Below are 25,564 nucleotides of genomic sequence, written 5' to 3'. Positions count from 1 at the left end.
TAAGTTATTCATTAGCTGTTCAACCGTAAAAGTAGAAATAAAAGTAGTGATTTTCCCATAGAAATGACAACATCAAACAACATTGGTTTTAAAATATTTTCAACTTTCATTTTTAATATGAGAGCAGAAACAATTTATTTTGTATTTTTTTCATTTTCCGGTTTCTTGATAGTTTCCAAGATTGTAATAATCTTAAGACTGTCCAGTGAGTTAAGGTGTAATCACTTTGAAAATAGTACGAGCGAGAGTTTGTTTCTTCTCTCCATCAAGTAGAAAACATGACATTGAATCAGAACATCAGTAAGTTGGAGAAATTGAGAGAATAGGTGAACCCCGGGTTGTGACATGTCAGGAGGGTTAACCTCTGTTAGCCTCCTAGCTCGCATTCATTGTGAACCACAGAGGTGAGATTTTAGCATTTGTAACAGTAACATTTCAGCTGCACCCTGTGCACATCCTCTGCTTCCGTAACAATCTCCGTCCCTGACTCACGGTAAAAAACTCCCATAGGGTCATTATGTCTGTCCCTTACAGAAATCCATATAGGAGGCAAACTACGCAAAATGTGTTTGCTGCAAGATGTTCTAAAAAAAAAACTGCTACTTTTGGGTTTTGGCCATTTTTGGCTCCATTAAAGTAAAGTGAAAGATGGTAGTAAACATTTATTCATCATCATCATCATCATCGTCATCGTCGTCATCATCGTCATCATCATCGTCATCATCATCGTCTTCATCATCATCATTATCATCATCATCGTCGTCATCATCGTCGTCGTCATCGTCGTCGTCATCATCGTCGTCGTCATCGTCGTCATCATCGTCTTCATCGTCGTCATCATCATCTGGGTCGATCTTTCCGGACAGAACGTCTTCGATCCACTGCTCGAGCTCGTCAGCTGTGGGCATGTCGTCCTGATCGTCCATTTCCATCCACACGCTGTCAGCCTGCGGAGGACAGTCACAGTAAAGCTCAGTGGGAAGCTCAGAGTGGGGGTAACATAGCCTTACATTCAGAGAGCATCAGTGCAATGTTTTGAAATTCAATAAAACTTGACATTAGTTAATCATTTTAGGTTTTTTAAAGAGGTCACTTACATCCTCAACGTCTACAACTCCAATGTGAGGAGAAGAGAGGTCAACGCCGAAGGTCTTCTCCCAGTATGGCACCAGCTAAAAGAAAAGTACAGACAAATGGTAAGGCTCAGGTATACTGGTGCAATTATGTTTTTGAAGACATAAGGAAACAAACACGACAGCTTAACACATAAAACACGTGCTAGCCAATAAGTGAGAGATATTCGTACCAGGGGGAAGTTGTCAGGGTCAATCCAGATGATGCTGAGGTTGGGGTTATCTGTGTTCTCGCGTGCCACCTCCTTCAGGATTTCCAAGAATTCATAACCATCTAAAGAAAAAGTTTAAATATCAAGTATGCTGTGCAAAGAAATGTACTATATATTTGATCGTCCTGCTGATTCAATCCCATATAGCAATAGCAAATAAAGAGGCACTTGGGTAAATAAATGTACCGGGGTCATCTTCCTCAGCAAAGGCAACGATGTGCTCTCCGTCAATATCGTCCTCCTGTGAATCCACGGAAAGAAGGATTAGACAAGGATGTTCTATCTTTGCACTTGACTGATTATAAATATAAGATCTCTTACCCAGATCTCATACATGCTGTGAGGCTCGAGCTTCCTCAGTGTGGGCCTGAAACATTCAAACATCAAAGATCAAATGATAGAAAAGCCATGATAACGTTATCATTTTCCTCCTCATTTTAACTGAAAGGTGCAATAATGTACTGTAACTCTATGCTACCCCCTTTAGCGTTAGCTATGTGTTGCTGTCTCTACACACCGGCTGCCAACAGCTAGCATTACCTAGCCCTCCTACCACACAGGCTCTCACCTGTCATGCTGCTCGATGTATTCAACCAGCTCAGACTCGATGTAGGGTTTTCCTGGAATAGTGACGGGCTCCTCCATGAAAGGCTCATAGAAGTCGACTTCATTCAGCTTCATCTGCAGTTTCTTGGCAATCTGAACAGAAAACAATACAAACAATGTTAGCTAGCACACTGCAGATTTATTAACACAACTTGTAAATCCTCAAATAAACAATTGAAACCTTGGGGTCGAATGTGGCAAAGAATTTGACGAAGGGGTGGAACTCCTCAGCAGCGTCATCGAACTCAATGTAGTCTGGACGGAGCAGAGGGAAAAGCATATTTTCAGCTCAGAGAAGCAGTTTCTTTTATAATCATCTGCTCAGTGTTTAGATCATATTGTTCAACCTACGAGGAGATTTCTCGCTCTTGAAATAGCCAACCAGCTTGATGACCTCATCGATGTTGTGGAAGCCCTTCAGCTCGCGCTCGTTGTCGATGATCTCCACGGGGTCCTCGATCACCTAGATCAAGAGACATTTATATCATATATCAAGAAGAAGAAGAAGAAGAAGAAGAAGAAGAAGAAGAAGAAGAAGAAGACTTACATCATAGAGGAACTCCACCAGAGTGTCAGCCGCCAGTTCTCCATCGTACTCGATGATCTCATTGTCAGCAAAGATGTAGATGCTCTCCACCTCGTCCAGACCTGTAGAGAAAGAAGCCATTACAGCACAAGGATTATTTGGACATTAAATGGTGTTAGTGTTAATAAAATAAGCCTTAATTGATACAGTTCTGTTGCTGTAAAGTTGCACAGGAACTATTTGATAAGCATGTTTAATACGCTTGCTATTAGAATATTAAAATGTGGGTGATACTCTTAAAGTGAGCAATATTTGCAGAAGAAGACAAATGTAACGTAGCTAAACACCTAATTTCTCTAACAGAAATTTAGTAATGCTTATAGGTTTCCACCAGCTGTTGATTCAATGAAGCTGTGACATCTTTTGTCAACACTTGGTGGCAGACTTTCTTCATCTACTGTCTTTTATGACTACAGAACCCCACATTAAAAAGGCATATCATCAACACTGGACCCCTGAATACTGATTTCATGATTAATGATTGTGTTTATTTGAAAATAAATCTGCCTAATTTGCTTCAGTGAAAACACAATGAGAGACCCTGAGGAAAAAGTGGTGATTGAAAGAGATGATTCAGGCTTCGCCGAAGATATTCTTTTGTTGGGTGTTGTTGACAACTACACAATGTTTTCAAGGTCTCTGTCAGTGATTGGCAAACTTACCAAGCTTCTTAGCAACAGCAGTGTCCTTCTTTTCATCCACCAGGCCGAATCCGATGTCCTCATCATCAAAATCGCCCAGAACTTGGGCTGCAAGCTAGTCAAAAAGAGAAAGAAAAGGTGGGGGAATGGGGGAGATAAAGGAAGTATTTTTAGTATCACACGATTAGATATCCGACTGATCTCAGCGACTGGTCCATCCCTGATAGACATTTCCTTGTATCAGAACTTCATTGAAAAGACTTTTTTAGCTTCATTTACACGAGCAACCCCTTGACATTGCATCTTATTTTTCCAAGCCTTAAAAGCAAAAGCGTTGGATTGCTGCCTTGCACTTTCTAAATCGGAGTGAAACTGAAGCCAACAATTGACAGCCCTCATAGCCGGCGTGAGAGGAGCACAGACAGCGGGTTTTCCAGAAGAACAAGAGGGGCAGAACTTGAGCCAACTATGTCCAAGGGAAGAGACGCTGCAACAGGTGTGGTGGAAAGGAGAGGAGCTCACACTTTGGCCGCTGCATACATGCGCATATGTACTGTAAATATACAGACTTATGCAGAGTAATAAACAGGCTGTATTGCTCAAAGATCGACTTAAAAAACACACTACCGGTTTCCGGTTTCAGTGCTTATTTTCCCTCCATTTTATTGGCCAAGCGATTGCAGATTATGGAAGGATGATAGCTGCTTTGAATGTGAGGTTACACTTTGGATGATGAGTCAAAAGCGTTATTTAGCGCCTTGCAAAGCAGCATTGCAAAATAGCACCAGCAAAATAAAGCCCGCGCTGTATGAATAGGATAGTATAATATGTGCGACGTTATCTTTATTGCCATTCATTATTTGGATCTCCAGAGTCCAGACATGATTCGACTCAAGGTCAATTTTGATCTAATCCAGTTAATCAGATTGCCTTGAAACACTAAAGCAGGTTAATTGGCATGTAACAGCTGATGGATAATAATATACTTACATTAATAATCTTATACATTTCTCTGATTTTTGTCCCAACACATTACAATACATGTGAATGTGTTGTCATTTGTGCTGTTTTTATTGGGACTATTGAGTTTCTCACACACTAATTTATCAATGCTTTGAGCAGCACAAATCCAAAATAGAATTGATTAACTTATGACATAAATCCAAGACTAACTGCACTGTAAGACATCACGAGTAGAAGGAGAAAAATAGGTGAATTGATCTTCTATGGTTGCATAATGCGTGGATGGGTGGATGGATGGATGGATGGATGGATGGATGGATGGATGGATGGATGGATGGATGGATGGATGGATGGATGGATGGATGGATGGCTGGATGGATGGATGGATGGATGGATGGATGGATGGATGGATGGATGGATGGATGGATGGATGGATGGATGGATGGATGGATGGATGGATGGATGGATGGATGGATGCATGGATGCATGGATGGAAGCATGGATGGATGCTAAAGTTAGATTTTTAAGGAACTATCTTCCCTTTCTCTTTGGACGTTGAAAGCAGTTCAGTCTCTCTGGTTGTTGCTTCTTGTAATTTCACCTGTGTTAAAACTAAACTGCAGTCAAGGAGTGGAAGAGAACTGTCAGCGCCAGAAGAGTCTGTGGTTTTTTTGTTCTTTCGCAGCCCAGCTTCACAGGCACAAGGAGGCAGACCTTTAACATACCTGGAAGGTATTTGCTGCTAGGTCTGGGGTCAACTGCAAGAAGAGGTAACGCTTTAGGGCACAGCACAATAGTCACAGCCTCCGGGTTTACAACAAATCGGAGTGGCCTTCACAGGAGACAAAATAGGTCCAAACTTAAACACGGAAAATGTACTCAGGTTATTAAAAACCCCATTCACACACAAGTAACACCTCAGACCTAACCCTATTCAGCATTTAGAATCAGCTCATATATAATAAGTGGTTAAAACCTCTCTATGCTTCTTGCATTATTAAGACTGTGTTTTATCATCATTTCCTTTATTATACATTCATACAGCAGCCTCCACTTACAGTATGAGTGATTTAAACACATATATCACTTATATCAGGGGTGTCCAAACTATGGTCCGGGGGCCAAATGCGACCCACGAGTTCAGAAAGTATAATGGAATACGGCCCACACAAGAAACTTGTGCTTGTCTTATAGTGTACTTTTTAAATATATATGTAAACATATAATACACAGTAGTATTCATGTGTTGATAAGCCCAATTACCAATAAATTCAGTCAATTAAAGTTCAAAAAAGGCTCTAACCAATCTAAGTTGATGAGAAAAAAGCCAAACAACTTATTTACACAACAAACTTGAAAAATGCCCTTCATATATCTCTTTATTTCAAGCAATCTGAAGCTCCTCTTTTAAGGAACTACAGACTCAATAAATGAAACCCTATGAAGAGCTGTTATATAGGCTGGAAGCATAATTTACCTACATTTGATTGATTTATTTATAACTTATGAGGCAATATAGCTGTATGTGGCCCTCGGTGAAAGAAGTTTGGACACCCCTGACTTATAGTGTTCACCTAATAAGTAGAGGGCCGTACTTTATGAATGTTCTTTTATTTATCGTAGTATCTATTTCCATCTTCATCTACTGTCTGTTAGTATGGGACTTAAAATACACCTGCCAACTAATGACTTTACAATACATACAAACCATTTATTAAATATCTGTATACTGCTTGTGAATGATAATAGGTAGATTTAAGGTAAAGTGTTACTGGGTTAACATAACCCCGGGACCTCATGGTCTATCAGCAAACAACATGTGAATCCTTTTATATTTAAAAATAAATGAACATGTTGGGATGGGAGTCCCTCCAACCTCAGTCAGATAATCCTCATGCTTTTTAATAAATAGAAATGTGTTTTAATTACTAACAAATAATCTTCAAAGATGGGTTTTAGTCTATAGATCAGTATAAGAGGTCCTGAGGTAATGCTAGCCGAGGGTGAATAGGGCTTGACACAAGATATCAAAGGATTATTGAATACTTTTGAGTGTAGCGTGCATCAGTGATTGAATAATTAGATATGTTCAATCACCGCCTGGAAGCAGAAGTGTGTCAGGTTATAGAGAAACACAACAGACACAAATTCAAGTCGAACAACAACCTGAAAATAAAACATTTCTCTGCTGCAAGGTTGATCTTTAAGAATTGATCGCACAGTGCAAACAATACTGCAAACAATTGTAATTCCAGATTGAATTTTTTAATCTGTCCCCCTCCCTTACCACAGTGCATGGCCATATAAGTGACGGTGGGGTATTTTTAAAAGAGGTGAAGTTCTCGGTGCTTGCAGTGGGGTGGAGGCAGAGCAGGGAGTGCTACAGCTATTTAAGGGCGTGTAAGAAAGGAAAAGAAGATCCGTTACATGTAGAAATGGGTGTGGAAAGCGAAGGAGGGGAAGGCAGACTCAGCTGATGAATGAAAGATGACACTCGAAACGCGACTTAGCACTTCATCTCCTCTTCGTTGCGTCCTTCCCCTCAAACAACTCTCCTTTCTGGACACCTTTCCTCATCCGTTCCCTCGCTATCATCCCGACCCCGTCCAGAAGTGTACGATTTGTGCGCCAAGTGAGATGTCATTGCTTGGCTCTGTCTCCCAATGCCCAGTCAGTGTCAGCTTGGAGGTTGACCCAAGATGAGGGCAGGGTGCCACGGTGAGTTGTCAAAAACATTCCCCGGGGTCGCTGCTGGACTTGGCGGTAGCACAGAATGATGAGCTAGAAGAAGGTGGAGGGGTCGCAGTAAAGTAGAGATGTCACATTTCTTGTAACGTAGCCGCCGACATGCTTACTCAACACTGGCCCTTGCAAGTTGGCCCTAGTGTATGTATTGGTTGTTTGGTAAAAGTGGACTTCAATGTAGCTGTCATTGATACTGGACACTGATTTCTACACAGGTTGGACAGAAAACAGTGCAGTCAGCTTAAGTTCTCAGAAGTAACTTCAACTTTACATGCGTTTATTTGGCAGATGATAAAGTTTGAACAGATATAGAAATGAGGTGCAATCAAACTGCAGTAGAATAAGTGCCTCAATGCTTTGTTACACACAGTGAACAAAAATGACCAATTCTCACGAAAGTACTGTTAAAAATGCACACATTCTCCAAAGAGAACTGGGGGAATGTAACGTTGTCTACGCGAAACATTTGTAAAGAGGACGGCCACCCTAACCCTAACCCCATCCCTAATTATCCAAACACAGGTATAAAAAGGAATACCTTTTATCTCCTCGCTATACACATGATGCAAATCCCCTTTAAACCTAGACCAATGATAGATGAAAAGATACAAATCGATAGTCTGTATTTAACCATACACTAATGTCAACACTAAAAGGCAAACAGGAATTGATTGATTTCCTATCAGTCAAGTAAAGCATGTCTAAAAAGTAGAATACGTTTTTCTCTGGTACACCAAATACACGAAGAGTACAAAATACTTGACACACAAGCCTCATTTATTGTATATATATACTTCAACCTGTGATTAACCCTAACAAAGCCAGTCCTTGGACTTTGAAGAAAGCTGATTAACGTAAAAGAACATGCAGTGCCGCTTCACCGGTCTGAATCAGAGTCTGTTGTTTTGCATGTTGTAGGCCTCGTGTGTTTGAATAACAGAGCAGTCCATGAGTCACACATTTGTATGTGTGCGTCACCTTATGTCTGATGTGAGTCACTCAGTGAGACCCCAGACACACACACACATACGCACACACACACACACACACACACACACACACACACACACACACGTATTCTAACCGCTTCCACACCAGCTGCAGAAACAGCTAGCTTTGCAGGTAGCATTGTTGTCAGTAATATTTGTGACCAAAAGCATAAATATTCAGAGCTGTGGAGGAGAGTGCCTCTATATTTGTGTGCAATAGTTATACATGTGCCATGAATGCACATAAACCGATGGCAATGTATGTTGCAAAGTTAAGCCCATTTATGATGAATTTATGTTGAGGTATTTCAGTTTTTTCAGTGTAGAACACCAAAATGTTAGAAGCCAATGGTTGCATTCTTCGTTTTAAGTCAAATTATACATTTGAAAAGATATGTCCATACTAAAACCCATCTCAACAAATGATCCTCTGACATTTAACCCTAAATAATTCCTGATTCTGTAAAATGAAGAATGATTCAAATGGTTTTCAAAGCATCACGACTGGTTTCCTGGGGTCTGTGCAACATTAGAAGTTCAGCCAGCTCTGCCTCCAGCCAGATGGTAAATTAATAATGTCTGCTGTAACACATCAGGACGTTCAACACCAGGCCGTTACATAACACTGCGCCCGGGCGGTCATGAAAGATTCAGATACAACAGTGCCTAAAACAAATGCTGTGACTCGCTTTAAAGGAGGCCATCCAGGATTCTGCACAGAAATATAAGCCTGTGTTTCTTAAAAGTTTTCAATTAAATCCTATTCCCTGAATCTTTGGACTAAACGGTCTTCTCTTGTGATGAAAAGCTTTTAGAAGTGTCACAGGCACACACACACTGATTCACTACAACAAACTGTGAGGGCAGAAGTGTCCGGGACCATCTGTGAATGACTCACTTTGACAGCAACAAGCCACATTTTGTGAACACGTCCCACAACGATCGCGGCTAATAAACTCCTGCGTTTCTCAAGCTTGTTTTTGTGAGTCATAAAAAAAAGCCAGCAGGTGTTAAATAAACCACATATTTGGAAAGACGGCAGCTTTGTTTATCTGACTGAAGTTATTAAGATTTGATTGGGGACAAAGTCATTGAGATATGTAATGTTATTTGACGTATTCTCAAGATAAGTCTAGACGTTAAATGTGCTATAAAAAAAAAAGTGCATGTTCTGTAAATGGTCTGCAAAGGCTAATATCCCTCTGTTGCCTCCAGAGGGAGTTACTCTCCCACACACTCCTCCCTCCCCTGCGTGAACTGCCTCGATTGGACTGCTTTGTTAACTTCCATAACACAGTGACATCACCCTTTAACACTTGCGCTTCTATTGGCTAGCGCTTCTCCACATTGTACGTGATAGGCTAAGGGGCGGGACATCTCTAGCAGGTGACCAATCAGAGCAGACTGGGCTCTGGTTTCTGACAGAGGGTGAAAAGAGGTGGTGCAGCACAATGTCCCAGTAGAGACACTAAATACAAATATGAAAAGTAGCGCCATAAGCTAGCATAATAGCATAATGAGGCTCCTTTAAGCACTTATACGCCGTGCTATATGTAGTCAGGGCCATCAGTTGGTGGTTTTAAGTTGTAGGGTCAGGGTTTCAGAAGGAGAGGAGGAGCAGAAGAGAACATTTAAGAGGAAAAAAGCAACAATAATATGTGTTGAGGGAGAAAGCAAGGTTTAAACGGTCATTTCTAAATGATAGCGGCAAGAAAGTATACATACTGTAACGCACTGGTGCCCACACAATGTGTTCACAGTAATATGAAGACAGTCAGTCAGCATTGGGGTGAGTGGGGAGGTGGTGGGGGTAAATTTAGCATGACAGAAACAGCATGCTGGCTTTCTTGCATGCACCACAGGAACTATTTTGACCTGTTTACTGTCGGGAGCAGCTGACAGATCCCTCCTCAGCTAATGTTGAAGAAATGTGACTCTTTTTGGGGAAATTGGATTTGATGGAATTACCACAGTGTCATCATTTGCTTTAGCCTCCCTAATCTAGACATGGTTTGTACCAACTTTTATAGAAATTTTAACATCTTCGATTCCACTAAAAAGCAGAATTTTATTTGGGAGTCGGCAGCTGCTTGATGGAGCACTAAAGCCATTAAATGTTTTAGCCAAACTAGATTTCGTATGTGCACATGTATTCTGTAGAGGATGGTTATAATAAAATCACAACATTGAGCATTGAGACTTTCTTATAAAACATCTCAATTCATGCTTATCTTTTCTTCATCAGTAGGATCCAGAGAGATGACTTCATGCCTGGTAGAGTTTCATGAACTTGAGAGCTCACTCAATTTTTAGAAAAATATCCTAGTGTCAGATTGTACTGTGTATCCTGGGGCAATATACATTATCTACGACAAAGATGCAGAGTCATGCTTGTGATTAATGAGGTGTATACTTTGGGGATAGCTTAGCACTATCACATAAAGCATTTAACACTGATCCATACTGTGTGTGCACCAGGCGGCAAAATATATACATTTAACTGCAGCTGAGACCCTCAAATCAAAACCTCAATCTTCCATGAATAACAGGTGGCATGTGTGAACCGATGACACTTAATCCAAACATAGCTCCTGCCACATTAAATGCCATCACATGTGACAAATTAGATCTTAATTTAGTGCCTCTTTCACACTGTTAATTGTGGAGATGTGGGAAGGTAAGAGGAGATCCACTAAGGAGCGATGTTGCTCTCACACTATGTGACAGCGGTATCACTTGAGGGAGGCGGATGTGAAGTGTCGACAACTGTGGATGGAGAAGAGGGAAACTGGGCATGCGCGCGCCAGGAGTAAAAGGAGCTCTTTACGATGTCGGACATCCTCACAGTTTATCCTGGAGGAAACAAAAGTGGCTTGAACTTAAAGTACATAATCCGGGAGGTCAAGATGTAAAAAGGGTCAAGAGGACGGGTCCAAGATAACTGATGGAAATGAGATCCGATCGGTGGCGTGTCAATGCTTAAAATCCGAGTCAATGAAAGCTATCTGGCTGTCTGTGAGGTCATTGCATTAGATGGACATGCTTTGGAGGACATATGAGTTATAATTGACCCTTATTTACACTTTGTGCCGACTGAAAATTTCAAAGCTGTCAGATTTGTTGCTCTGTTTACAGAAGCAACGGCTAGCCTTGAAATAGCATGGGGTATTTTTCCATAGCTTTGTTGCTAATGACATGAAGAAACTTTATCAGAAAGCATTTGTTCATGTTGTTTTTTGGGACTACTGCACATTGAAATACAAACTTAAGTGGCCTCCACTCAATATAAGAAGAAACATTTATAGGCGGAAACTCATCATTATACATTTCTATGATCTTTGAACTAACTTTTAACAACATTAGCCAACTTGCTATTGAATCCCACTCCAGTCAGTCACTCAGCAATTAAATAAAGGTTTTAATACAGAATAACAAGACTCATTTAACTGCAATATACACTTTCAAGCATAAGTAGTTTCAGATGCATAACTTTAACTATGAGCTGTATGTCTTTTTTATTCTTATTTTGAAAAACTTCAACCGAGAAGTTATATCCTTTAGCTTTTCTCTAACATTTCAACCATGTGTTGTTTTGTGGCCTTTATAATTTGTCTATCTTTACTATTCTTTCAACAGTGCTGTTCATTAAATAGTCTAAAAGTGTAGGCTGACAAAGATGACACCCTGAAATGTATGGTAATGTCTTTTCTTTCTATTCAAATAAGTAATTAAAGGAGGTCTTCACATACAGCACAGTATGAGACGATCATGCCTTTGCTAAAATGCAATATTATGATGCAACATATTTAATTTAAGTGTAACTTGCTGTACATTTATGTTGTTCTCTGCCTTTTTTCCGCTTTTCTTTATATCAAATTGCAAAAAGGGGGCATTTGAAAGCATACGTGAATAGTCCCTGTCTATAGTGAATGGTAAACAGCAACCTTGGCAACAAATGTGTGTGTGTGTGTGTGTGTGTGTGTGTGTGTGTGTGTGTGTGTGTGTGTGTGTGTGTGTGTGTGTGTGTGTGTGTGTGTGTGTGTGTGTGTGTGTGTATACTGTCGGTAGAGAGGGTGGCAAGTAAAAGATCCATGCAATCTGAGCCGTGAGGGGTGCGGTGATTGATGAGTACGGGCATTTACAGTATGCTTTATGTCAAAGGTCAGGGTTTAAACTGGGAGAGAGAAAACTAATATAAATATACAGCCGAGCAGAAGTCACAAACATATTAAGTAGCAGCGTTCACAAAAGTATGACGAGGATAGACATTCCTAATATTGCAAATGTAATAATTGTAATGTGTTTAACAAGTGCAGCTTTTAGTGATTATTATTTTAGTCACAGCCCGCTGGCGTATGTTTTTTAATTTTGTGCCTGTCTAATCATGTCTTTAGATGGCTTCAGAATATTGTGATTTGTCACGGATTTAATATCCAACACCTTCTTTATGATGACTCTTAAATGTTAATACCAAACACAAAAAACCTCTATTCCCACCTGCTTCAAAGTTCTTTAAAACTTCCTGTTTTTTTTGCCCAGCTGTACTTTTACTTGAGTAACATTTTGAATGCAGTACTTTTTTCTTGTAACAGTACTTTTAATACTTCTCCCAGCTCTGCTCCTAAAGAAACAACATTGTCCCACCCGTCAATCGCGCTAGGTGGCCCAAAACAAACGCACCTACTTTGTTACGTCACTGACAGCGCTGGATATGCTAATTGCTAATATGCTAATGATGGATGCTCCAGATGCTTTCTACCTGAGGAGCTTTTATATTTATTGAGGGACTTTTCTACAGTTTTACAACACCTTGAGGAGAACAATGTTTCTAGAGAGGCTGAGACGACTGGTTATACTGGGACAAAGAGGCTTATTTTGGAGGCTTTTAAAGAGAAACGCGTCCACATAGGTGAGTACAACAACACACTCATTCATTGAACTGTAAAGTGTGTTTTGTGTTCAAAATAGACGCCTTTTGGCCTCTCAAAGAAAGGGGAAACACCTGACGATGGCTCCATACCATTTAGTTTATGAGTGAACCATGTTATTTAGTAAGCATTTACAATATCGTGCCCTGAAACCGGCGCACATAAGTGGAATTGAGCCATCATAGGGTCTGCTAAGTGGCCATTTAATTCAAGTTTCTCACCATCAAAGGTTTACTGTATTAAAATATATTGCATCACCTTTCAATGGAGTCTAAAGTGTGCCTTGCGTTAGCCTATCGCAGCCATGAGGACCCACCATGGGATACACTAGATTGTTTTTCACAGACTAAGATATTTCCCAGCTGGGGTCAAAGGGGACATGTCGGGCATATTTCGGCACTGACAGGGCGTCTCTTTTCATCACAAAACCTCTTTGAGTTGGACATTTTTCTACCTTTTTTTGGCTGTACATTTCTGTCATGTCTTCATTTTAACTCTGTTGTTGCAAGAACCGTATGCAGCACAAAGACTGCCAGTAGTATCATCAACAGAGCATGTTTCTGCAGGTCAACTTCTAGCAGTTTAATCTGTTTGAGTAAGTTCATGAGGTTTTTGTAAGCTCAATATTGGTCCCGTAATGAACCAAGAAATCTTTGCCGGTTGCACAAATGTAATTTTGAAACAACAATCTGATATTTTCTCGATGCTTTCCTTTTATGCATCATGTGTACATTTACACTGATTGTTTATTATCTGAAGGATTTAAAACTCGATAATCCTGTGATACGTTTCCCATACAGTGCTTACTGGAATATTGCAACACTGAGTAAAAGAAACCCTCTACTTGTTGCAGCGCCTGACTGATTTATTTTCCATCTAATAGTATCAAAGAGGAAGCTGTGGTTTGCAAAATGAAGACAGACCATTTACTTTACTGTACGTCTGGCAGTATGAGTTAAAACCCAAGGAAATAGCTACAGGCAGAATAACTTCAATTTGTCCTCTCTAGCAAGAAATACACTCAGTATGGAGTCTTAAAGTAGAAGCACGTCACACATGTAAGCTCCAAACAAAGGCAGATATGCTTTAATTCCCTGAGTGTTGCACTTTAATAATTCCTACTTCCTGATTCGTAGGTGGTAATGATCAGCTATTTTAAGCGTCCCCTCTTAGCACGTCGAGCAATATTTCCTGATTGGCTGTGTGTGCTCAAAATTGGCAGGAAGTCAGTAACAGTCCATCAGGGACCTACTCCAGTAAGCATCTCTTTCTCTTGCCAACACGCCCAACTTGGCTGCACAGACAGGAAATTGATCAGATCCAATGACCTGGGTGTGTAAATGATGGTTTAGGACACTAGCCTGCACCCGAGTGAGTGTGTCGTAATACCGAACGTAAGAGTGTGTGCTGCCTGAGAGAGCTGACAGAGCAATGGCAGCAGTAGCTGAGGTGAGAAATGGTCTTAAACTCTGTGTCCATCCCAGGAGGCATTTTAGCCATTTGCTAAGCAGGCAGAGCTGTCCCGGGCTATTTACAGAGGTGACTTATGCGGGCTAGTGTAAGGTACACTGCGCCTCTGAAAGAAGACACTGCTGCTCTGACAGGCACAGGATTGCTGTGGTGAATACAGTGGCTGACAGTGCGGCCCAGGTGCATCGAGGGTAATGAGTCTGATTTATTTATCCAATTAGAGTTTCCAGAACGTGCATACTCTTTATATTACCACTGGAGCCATTTCAAACTAAGTTCCAGGCTCAAAAGGCACCATAGAAGTTAACACACTTGTCATTTGCATGCCCAAGGGTGACAGAGAAACTGGCCACAAGCTCTATTCAATATGACCCACCCTATCTGCAGACAGATTCTATAAAATTAAACTGTTCTGGCCTTTTGCTCATTTTAAAGGTGTGATGAGTGACATGACACATGGCGGATTATTTCTTTATCAACAATAGTCTGTTTAATTGAGGGCCATTAAGAAGTGACACGCCTTGATTCAATTGAACCTGTAAAGCAAACTTTGAGGATTTCTATTCAAATATAGAGGTATGTAAAGTAGGTCACCAATCCCGGACGTACAGTCATGCTTAGATTCTTTAGTTGGCAGAGATCATGGAGAAGAACAACTTGCACAATAGATAGACTTAAATGCTGTAAGCAACATTATTTCAACTTAAAAACTATGCGGAAGACTCTGAGCTCTGCCATTTATTGGCCGTCACCAATCAATTCTTCCATCCTGTGTCTCCAGTTCCCACCTTTCTCTACCTCCTTCAGGTCAGCATCTATCCAGTCACACGTGGCAGGTACACACCTGGACCTCACCCCATCTTTTCCACTTGTTCTGTTTGCATTTCTTCTCACCTGTCAACATCTGTGAACCCAAAGTGCCAAAGGAATCCCTGACTGGAGCCAAATTCTCCATGTGAAACCCTTCCCTTCCATACTGTGACCCTTCCCCCACCTGGACCACAAATCCATCCCCTGTCACACTTTGGCGGAGACCCACCTCCAGAGCCAGCTCCTCAATCTGGAACTGCTTCATGGCAAGGCGGTTCCCATCCACGTTTTTGTGGTAGTAGATCACCATCACATCGTATTTCTTCATGACAGATTTGTAGTTTCTGGCGCTGAGGTCGTGGACACGGTCTTTTCCATCGTACTCTGGGATCTCCAAGCCCTTCTCCCCCCAGGACAGGGTCCCCAAAGATAGGAAGACCCCCAAAAACACCCAACCCCACTTCATAGCTATCGCGAAAAACGCCTCTTCTCAGAGCCTTAAGTAGACGGGGAAAAACACACTTGAGAGGTTTGGCGTTGTCCCTAAGGTAAGTTGGTGTCAAACAGGGAGAGTTAGGAACAATGTCCGCTTCCTTTCCCCACCGGCTAAAGAAGAGCAGGTCCCACAGTGACACCCCCCCTTAAAAAAAGAGCTCCACGTGGTTTTGCTGACGCCTCTGGCCTAAGAAATGGGGAGGGGCTCTTTTTCAGGGACGCAAATTGCTTTGCGAGAAGGCGGGACCCTGATCACCACTCGTCCGAAAGTACACAAGCCTGAAGGGCTGCCAAAAAAGTAGGGCAGACAGTGAGAGCGGTAGGCGGGGGTGACTACTAAGCAGTCGTCAGGAAAATAGCATGGGGGGTGCCATGGGAGGAGCCGAGCTTAGGTCACACGGCCACCTGTTTTGAAGCGGTGGCTATGAAAAGGGACGGCGGTTGTGTCGGGTGTTTGGAGAGCTACAGATACCAGCTCAGTGTCTTGGAGGACTGAAGGTATCGATGGATGTACGACGAGAGCTTGAGGAAAGAAGAGCTCCAAGATGCCATTCCCATATTAAGTTTTGCAGAGGAGCCTGGCTCTCGCTAAAAATAAGGCCCTCGGTGAGAGCGCTGGGAACAAGATGGCGTCCAGGCAGAGGGTCAGAGGGTAGATGTGGGCACAGATGGACGGAGAGACAAACACTTGTGTGTGCATCTTAAGAAAATACAGGCGGGGTGTGTTTAAGGCCCAGTGAAATTGAATAACTTTTTTTATTATTGTTAATGTTGTATACAAGTTTTAGCGAGGTCTTCTTAAGCCGTAAAATATGCAAATATATACCATGCTGATTAATTAACTTTGATAACCCAAGACACAAACAAATCAGGACCCACCCAAAACATAGCAATTATTTTGTATGGTTGTTTTTTAATCTTGTCCGCCTTATTTCACCTTGACTCTGTTTGAAACTTCCATAATATAAAAAAAACCAATAGTTACAAAGAGATTGCCCTTAAATGCTTCTACCATACACCCAATGCACCTTGTGTGACTTCTGAGGAAGCAATATTTAGTAGTTTTATAGTAAAAAATCAGGCCTAAAACAATAATTAAGTTATAAAATGTTGATACAATTGCAATCCTTTCTTGGAAAATATCTTGAGGTTGAGTTGGCTGTTGGTCTGTCAATCATTAACGGTGTTTGAATCATCATCTAAATAATCAAACCAGTGCTCACACTGCAATGATTCCCGGCCTCATTAATAAACAGTCAAGATTAATTCTGTGCCAGATTGAAGAAAGACGTCATTCCCTCTGTCATGTGAAACGCATGAGATGCGACATGTACCGTATGTCATGATTCTGCACCCGTCAGGTTGTGCATGTGGAGCATATTTTGGTGGACCTGATCTGAGCGGAGAAAAGAGAGATGGAAACCCGGACTGGGAGAGAAAGATGGATGTAAGCACGGAGACAGTGTGAGATCATGTCAGCTATTAGTTTACAATGAGAAAGGGGAGTGGGGGGCTATTAATAACGGGGTGTAATATGATCAGCCCGCATGGTGGGTCAGAAAGGGTGTGGGCTTATTTAGATGCCAGTGAGGGTGTCTGTGAGGAGTGGGGCGTTGGAGCAGGGCACTGGTAGAGGGTCTTTATTGGAGCATTATGATAGTGTGAGGTATATTCAAAAATATTTGTCTCCTCAATTGTGTCCGTCAAAGTCTGGGATTACAGAGTTGATCAAATGTGCTTCGATGTGACAAAGTTCAAGAACAGAGAATCCTACATTTCCCATGATGCAACGGTAGCATATTTAGCATATTTTTAGCTTTTTCTTTTCTCGTACTCGAGCCTCATCTTTGCAAATACTTTTTAGACTTCCCTTCTTCTACTTAGACTTTAAAACTAAATAATTCAACTTTATTTTTCAAGCTTAATTGAAACCCTAACAAAAATGCAACATTAGCATAATGGAAACAAACAAAACCAGCCCATATTTAGCCTGTGAAACTGCTGTGTCAGATAATTCAAAGTAAAACTGTGAAGCCAAAATGTTTTCGACCCCCGCACACTTTGGACTTCTAGAAGATATCCTAAAAAAAATTCAAGAAACCAAAGTTTAATTTCAGCTGTATCTATGCAGAGCATTTCGTTATAGAAAGAACTATAAACGTGTCTCACAGTGAAGAATAAGGTGATTTTACTAAGCAATGGAAACAAGATTAAGGATCTATGCAACCCAATTGCACCGAATAATTGAATATAATAAAGACATCGAATCAGATTATACATGATGATGGCCTCATTTGCTCTCTTTATGCCCACAGAAGTGATTTTCCCTCTCTCGGCTGACTAAAAGGCTTCAGGTTACACAACTCTGTATGAAATATTTTTGACAAACGGCAGGCCGGAGTGGCAGGCAGCAGCAAGGTTTTACATTTTTCAAAGACCCATGAGAGTGCACGCTGACGGAGAGAGGAAGAGACTCGTTTTACTTTATTCATCAACACGACAATGAGGTTTAAAACTGAACTCTGACTGACTTTTCCCCTCAAATATTAACAGAATTGTGACAGCTCAGGGCCCCACTCTTTAAAAGGCAGTGTGTATGCATGTGTCTGTGTGAAACTGTGTGTGACCTCTGAGGTAAACAGCACCCTCCTCTGGCGGTTGCAATAACTCACTCCTGTTGCATTACCTCTTTCTCCTCAAGAGACAGGGCCACAAACAAGCACCCTATCTTGTGCCAGGTGTGTGTGTATGTGTGTGTGCTGTTGATACGTCTTGTTTTATTCGATGAGACCAACAAGCAGGATATTCATTTCATGTAGGGGATTGGAATTGGATCAAATCAAATGAGAGCAGATTAAGTCCTTCCATCAGGCAGAAAAAATGTAAGAAAAAAAAACCGTGCAATTTGTCATGAATACATTAAAAAAAATGACATGTATTTATCAGAAAGTGATCAATTAAAAGGTACAGGCTTTTATACGAGACCTTAATTATTCATTTAAGAGGTCAAGAGGACATTACAGTCCTTATTGCTTCATCCTGTTCCCCGCGACTCGCTGCATATCCGAATGAAATGCGTCACCTCCTCCGCCGTGAGAATGTGACACGTCTTGAGTCGGGGCACTAATGAGATCTGAAGCCTCCATCGCAGGGAGACGGAGTCTGTGGGGTAAGGGGGTGGATGTGCGGGGGTGTAGGAGAAAGGTGTAATGGCGAAATAGAAAAATGTGCCGAGGGGGGAAGTCATGAAGAGAACAGGAAATGAAGGAGCACGGTGAAGACGGAGAGAGGAATTAAATAAGGGAGTATAAAGAAGGAAAATGTGCCAGTGTGACTAATTACTAGGCCTTTGTTAATCTGCATAATAACTGCAGGGTAACTCTTGAAGGCAAATGTGAAAAAACAGAGTCAAATTAAAGCACTATATTTTAGTCCCAGTTTCTCACATCTCTCCTTTTTTCAGGATTTTTAAAAACAGAAAATCTGAGAGGAGTTTAACAATGAGATTCGATGTATGCCTCTTTACCAGAGGGTTTGTTATGTTCATTTTCAGGTTCAAATGAGCATTTAGTGCCTCTGCTGTGACATGTCTCCGTGCTTGAATCTTCAAAACGCTTTATTTTTCACCCTCTGTCTGAAACCAGAGCCCAGTCTGCTCTGATTGGTTAGCTGGCCCGGCTCTGTTGTTATTGGTCAACTGCTAAGAGATGTCCCGCCCCCTTAGCCTTATCACGTACGTGTTGGAGCACTATCCAATAGAAGCCGTTCGGGAAGAAAACAAAGGAGTCCGATGGAGGCTTTTTTAGGCAGGAAGGGTGGGAGTGTGTGGGAGAGAAACTCCCCCTGGATGTAACACAGGGATTTTAGCCTTTGCAGACCATTTACATGCACAAAATATATGTCAATAAAGTCAAATCGGAGAAATGACAGGAACCATTCCTTAGTTTAGATGCAGGTCGCTGATGGGAAGTCTTACATGCTTTTTGACTAGCCGACTACGAAATGTGCGTAACTTTTTTCCAAATTAAACAATCTGTGTGTGTGGGGTTGTCGAGTCACGACCCCACACATACACACTCACACACACACACCTCCCACCCGGTCCAGTCTGGCCCTGGTGCTCACTCCCTCTCTGCTCCCACTCCCACGGTCCGTATGCTGCCATAACTGTTGCTCAGCATCTCCACACACTCGCTCTGACACACACCAGCGTACTCGAAAGTTTGTAAAAATCACAGAATAAAAACACATCGATGCACAACACAGATATTTAAAAGTGGATGAAAAACACACACACATATCCAGCCTCTCGGTGTCCAAACAACCAGACAGGGCAGAAAAGAAAGTGCACATTCACACAAACATCAAAGAAACAGATTTCCTAACGTGCAATTTTACATCATTTGCAGATACGGCGTTGACATTTCCAGAAGAATGGAGGGAGTGTGTGTGCAGCGGCTGTGAGGGAACGAGATTCTTTACGGTTCACAAGTCTCCGTCTTTCAGGTGAGCAACTTTTCAGACTTCACCCGTCCTCCAGGATCACACTGAAGCAGAGGGCAGTGCTGTCGGACCTCATGAAAGATTCAATACTGCATTTAAGTGTCCAAATAAGACATGAGGCCTGAATTGACCTCGGCGCAGAGCAGAAACAGAAGGAGCAGACGCGATGAAACACAGCAAACGTCACCAACACTTCAGCGTTTGTATCCCCCATGAAAATTGGGCCAGTCAGTGAATAAATGTGGACCTAATTTGCATATCCTAGCAGCCTTTAATTCTCATTTGATGTATGTTTGAGGACATCTGTGTGAGAGGCATACGCTAATTTCTGACTCTCTAGTGTGTCTATCCTCCCTGTAATAGTGAGTTAGTCAATAAATGTCAATATGAAAAAACCCTCTGACAGTTGGTGGATGACATGTTGCTTAGTAACCGAGAAACGTGACAGACTGACGGATTGAACAGTTGGTGTGTGTGTGAGTGTGACGAGTATATAGTAAGTGTGCATGTTCTGTGTGAGCTGTGGAAACGTGTGAAGCAGGGCTGCAAGGTTTGACTGATATTGCATTCAATATGATTGGCAATATAAGAGAAATGGATTATTTCCTTCAAAATAATTCTCATTATCATCGAAAAGTGTATTAAATTATTATTCTGTACCACACACATATGTTTTCTTTAGTCTGTCGAATACGATTTTAAGACTTGCATATATCTGCGACTCCATTGGACACTGCGCTTGCTTGCATTAGCCCATATTGCAGTTTCCAAATTCAATTATAATGCAGCAATAATGTTAAAGGGACATTTAGGGGCCAATTCAAACATTTAAAATGCCTGCAATCTGGTGGGAAACTTGAGGAAGAGTACTGAAAATAAGGCAGGATTTACTATCTGCTCGTCTGGTGTGTGATTACAGTTCACCTTAAATTGGCACCTAAAGCAACACCTGCCATCTCTCGCGGCTCTCAACATTTTTCACACACAAATGACTGCTTTCCAACTTCTTACATATTGCTGGCTGGTATCAGATCCAGGCTGAGGAGTAGCACCGAGCTAGAGAAACTGCTACTCCCAAAAAAGTCATTTTTCATCCAAAAAGATTTTGTCGTTCCAGCTTCAAATGAAGTGTGAATATTATCTTGTTTTCCTGTTCAATTTTTCACAAACCAAACAAATAAAAGCAACTAACGGAGTCGATCCTCAGCAGCTCAATCCCTTATGAAAATACAAAATAGTTAAACATCAGCTCAACAAAGTAGAACAGTGAAATGCTTGACATTCATTAGAGTTATGAAAACCTAATCCAGGGTTTTTGGCGCTCGCGTCACTTCCGGACCAAATTAAGGCCCCGCCCACTTTCCGGTGTAAATTCTGCATCAGAGCGAAGAGGAAAATAATAGTTCCTTCATGTCTTAAAGCTGCTGAGTCATATTTATTCGTATTATTATTTTATAAAGGAGAGTAAAACAAAGGATCAGAAATCTCAGTTTCAGTGTCAGCCTGCTGACTGCCACTCGTCCACCGGCAGACCCACCAGACATCCATCCCCTATTTATTCTCTGTAAGCTGTCTCTGCCGTCTGACCAGACATTTTACACCATCCTCATATTTCTTGAGTCATTATACCGTTTTTGACGAACAGAAATAATGTTTTCTGAGGAAATCTGCATTTTGGTTTGAGGGCGCACGCCGACCGCAAAAGGGCCCCTGCTACCCGGTTTAGACCAACCCCTGCTAATGGTATCAGCTAACACCAAAGGTATGTTCTTTCAGAAATAGACGACCACCTCAAAGTTTGCCTTTCTTTTTACGCATACAAGTTGAATCAATGCACATTATTCCTCCAACAGTTCCCCCTACACAGAGCTACAAAACCCAGCAGCCATTTCTCTGGTGTGATAAATGAGCTGCAATCAATACCTTTGCAGGTTTCAGAGCAACACCTAATGCGACACCCCATTTTCAGGCAATTATAGCAAATTGTAGTTGGCTAACCGGCCTTGAGGGGATGGTATAATTAAGAATCTTGCTGGTAATTTAGACCCGTTATCATTGCAGGGATGTCTAACCCCGAACTGGCTTAATGCAGCTGTCTCACTGCAGGGGACAGAGCTGGCAGAGGCTCTAATCATAGAGAGGAAAAGGTGTTGAGAATTGATGTGAACAACTGGAGAAATCATCAAATCTGACTTCTTTGTCTAAAAAATTTTGTTTTTATAGATTCTGTTTGTCAAATATGTCATGAAAGGCCTAGTTTGAGTACAATTAAAACTCAAAACATTTAGAAAAATGGAAGATAACTGCCCCGAAATATCTTCATTGTCATGTGTGATGATGCCTGTTTTATGACACAGCCCCAAAATAAATATCCTTTAGTTTATTCAGTCATTACTCATCGCAGCATCAGAAAATGTCACAGGGATGCAATTAGCAAACCACGCCGAGGAGTCACGACCGCCTGACACATTTAGACGAGGCTGGAGTATCTCAGGAGGGGGCCAAACAAAACTCTCCATGACTCAAGTCACCCCGAGGAGGATTTGATCTTGACTTGTGACGATCAGTTTAGAAAGGCATGATGTTTATCCCAAAAAATAACTCATCTTATCGGGATTTATTGGAAAGTGGGGCAGCTGGTAACTGTAACTGAAAGACTTAAGGATTAAACTATGAAAAAAAAGCCAAAATCAATAGTTAAATCTGATTCACACCTGGTAAAAACACCCATTGAAAGGCCGTCACATTCACCATGATGCTTTATGTTGTTCATAATAACAGTAGTTCTTTTATTTAATGGTGTCACGGCTTAACAAGGGGTGTTTGTCTCTCTGTTAACAACACGGTGCTTTGTGCGGTTTGTCATTACCGACGCTCTCTGTGTTTATAATGGGTCTGATGTCCAGAGCTGCCGGCCTGCACTTAGTACCCTCAGTGATTATACCTCGGCCTTTAAATTCTGCTGCGGAGGCGTGTCATCATGTTGGAAAGGCGAGGGATGAAAACAGGAGGTGGCGAACAAAGATTAGATAAAAATACGGCTGAGCAACTTCCAATTTCTAGTGCGTAGAAGGGGGACAAACGTCTATAAGGGAAGGTTAAAAAGCACAGACAGAGAGTGATGACTGCGGGCCGGTGGGATGGCAGAATGATAAATGACAATAGACAGAGAGAAGGATTAAGCTCCATGCGGTGTGACGAAGTACCTGATGGTGTTGAAACCAGTTAACCACACTTTTTGTACATTTTCTTGAAGAAGTGCACGACCAATTCTGGTCATCAACGTTTGTTCACAGGTGTTTGGAAGTCCTACTGCATGTGTGAAGGTTGTAAAAGCCTTGTGTCTACAGAGAAACCTGCACAGGGTTAGACAAATTGCCTCAAGTGAACTCAGTTTAGTCAGTGTCGATTAAGGCTGAAGTCGAAAGTTGAAAAAATCTGGTAAAGGCTAGCTGTTCGAGGCTACATTAGCCGCTGCTAGCATTTAAAACAATCTCCTAGGAAACTTTCTGCCGTAGAGTTGCATTGTGGGTAATGTAGTCGCCGGGAAAAAAGGCAAGTTTTGAAGAAATAATTGGACATTTTTAAAAGTCGACATTTAGAAAAAAATCCAGAAATTTGAAAACAAAAATGAGCTTTTTGGAAAAAAGGGATCATTTTGAAGAAATAGTCGGAAACTCAAAAAAGATTGAAATTGGGAGAAAAAGTGTGAATTTTTTAAACAAGATGACTCGGGCCACATGAAGAAAGAGTTAGAATAAGGAGGAAATAGTAGGACGTATTTAAAAGTCGAAATTTAAACAAAAAATAAATTGCAGGTTTATTTTAGGAAAAAAAGTTATAATTTGAAGAAAATAATCTGACATTTTTTAAAAGAAGACATCTAGAAAAAGTTCCAGGAATGGGAAAAAAAAGGGTCAGATTCTTTAGGAAAAAAGCCTAATGTAGTCGCCATGCTCAGTGATACAAAACTAAAACTTTACCATTACCAAGATATTATAAACACTGAGTAACTTAGTTACTCAAAGTTAAACTTAAAAATAGGTCAACCCCATCCTGTTTTAATTTGACTAAAAGTGTGGGTCTTAGTCTTCTATTAGACAATTAAAACCCTAACTATATTACTTTTATTCAATGAAATCTCTTCACTTTTTAGTTTTTTTAAGTCATCAAATGATATTGGACATTTCAGTCATTCTAGTTGAGTTAAAATATCAACAGTGTTCATTGTCCTAAGCCTTTAAAGCCTTTAAAGATTTATTTGAAGAAAATAATCTGACATTTTTCCAAAAAGCTCATTTTTGTTCGACTTTTAAAAATGTCTAATTATTTCTTCAAAACTTGCCTTTTTCCCCGGCGACTACATTACCCACAATGCAACTCTACGGTAGAACGTTTCCTAGGAGATTGTTTCAAATGCTAGCAGCGGCTAATGTAGCCTCGAACGGCTTAGGACAATGAACACTGGTGATGTTTTAACTCAACTAGAATGACTGAAATGTCCAATATCATGTGATGACTTAAAAAAAACTAAAAAGTGAAGAGATTTCATTGAATAAAAGTAATATAGTTAGGGTTTTAATTGTCTAATAGAAGACTAAGACCCACACTTCTAGTCAAATTAAAACAGGATGGGGTTGACCTATTTTATTAACCAGAGAAAAAAAACAACTAGAGACTGAATATATGAGTCATGTCCTAGTAGGTGATATAACTCAAGGTTTATGTTGTTGGTTTCCACCTGAGCCCAGTCAGAAATGGGAGAAATATGACTCAACTTGCTATGACTTGCAACTTTTGTACACTGATTCAAAATCCAACTTGGAAAGCACTCAGCTGAAATGTGAATAAAGCCTTTGATTTTGAAAAAACCAGAAGTAGAGAAACTAAGAGCAGTGATAAGAGATTTGAATAAAAACAAGTGCAGTGACTCTGCATTTTCTTTGTGTTCTCGTTCCACTGACTCATCCCTTTCAATGAGCACATTCACCCTCGCTGACACAGTCTCCCTTTCTCTTGTTGTCCTTCCTCCATCCTTCCTGTCGTCTCTTCCTCTTGAATGCTTCTCTCCATCTCCCTCTCTTTCGCTCCATCCTTTATCTCCAGCCCAATCCTCACAGTTGTTTTCTTTGGGAGAACTTCCTGTGTGTCTTTCTTCCTCCCCTCCTTGAGAAGAACTAGTCTTGTGATGAGAAAACAGGAATTTGTGTTGGGTAAAGTACACACACATAAGAGCAATTAGGCACACACTGATTCACAAAACTCATATTATAGGAGGCCCTATGCTTTTTGTGTTTCTCCCGTTCCTGTGGTGTGTTATTTAGTTATTTTGTGTGCATGTAAATGGCCTGCAAAGGCTTAAATTCTCCTACTTCTGTTGGACTCCTTTCTTGACTTCCAGGACATCACTCTGTTTAACTCGAGCTTCTATTGGCTAGTGTACCCACACATTGTACTAAGGGGCAGGACATCTCTAAATGGTT

At 41.1% G+C, this 25,564-nt stretch overlaps 1 protein-coding gene across 2 annotated transcripts; it reads right to left on the bottom strand.

The window, feature by feature from the left end:
* Window positions 1-82: 82 nt before the first annotated feature.
* casq1b (calsequestrin 1b) lies at window positions 83-15,711 on the bottom strand. 2 transcript variants are annotated; one of them, XM_063900707.1, is made up of 12 exons: window positions 15,313-15,711; window positions 4,867-4,899; window positions 3,200-3,293; window positions 2,499-2,599; window positions 2,303-2,414; window positions 2,133-2,206; window positions 1,914-2,044; window positions 1,667-1,712; window positions 1,532-1,586; window positions 1,307-1,407; window positions 1,098-1,172; window positions 83-947 (listed from the first exon to the last, which is right to left on the bottom strand). In XM_063900707.1, the coding sequence occupies exons 1-12, from the start codon at window positions 15,547-15,549 to the stop codon at window positions 663-665; spliced, it is 1,344 nt and encodes a 447-aa protein (XP_063756777.1). In that variant the 5' UTR covers window positions 15,550-15,711; the 3' UTR covers window positions 83-662. The 2 variants fall into 2 exon arrangements, with proteins under 2 accessions (XP_063756777.1, XP_063756778.1); XM_063900708.1 differs by lacking the exon at window positions 4,867-4,899 and having other exon boundaries at window positions 15,313-15,709.
* Between the last annotated feature and the right edge of the window lie 9,853 nt (window positions 15,712-25,564).

Source organism: Eleginops maclovinus, chromosome 14, assembly GCF_036324505.1.
Source record: "Eleginops maclovinus isolate JMC-PN-2008 ecotype Puerto Natales chromosome 14, JC_Emac_rtc_rv5, whole genome shotgun sequence".
NCBI classification, from domain to species: Eukaryota; Metazoa; Chordata; class Actinopteri; order Perciformes; family Eleginopidae; genus Eleginops; species Eleginops maclovinus.
The sequence above is the reverse complement of the archived record's forward strand: the minus strand, read 5'-3'. Positions and strand labels throughout refer to the sequence as shown.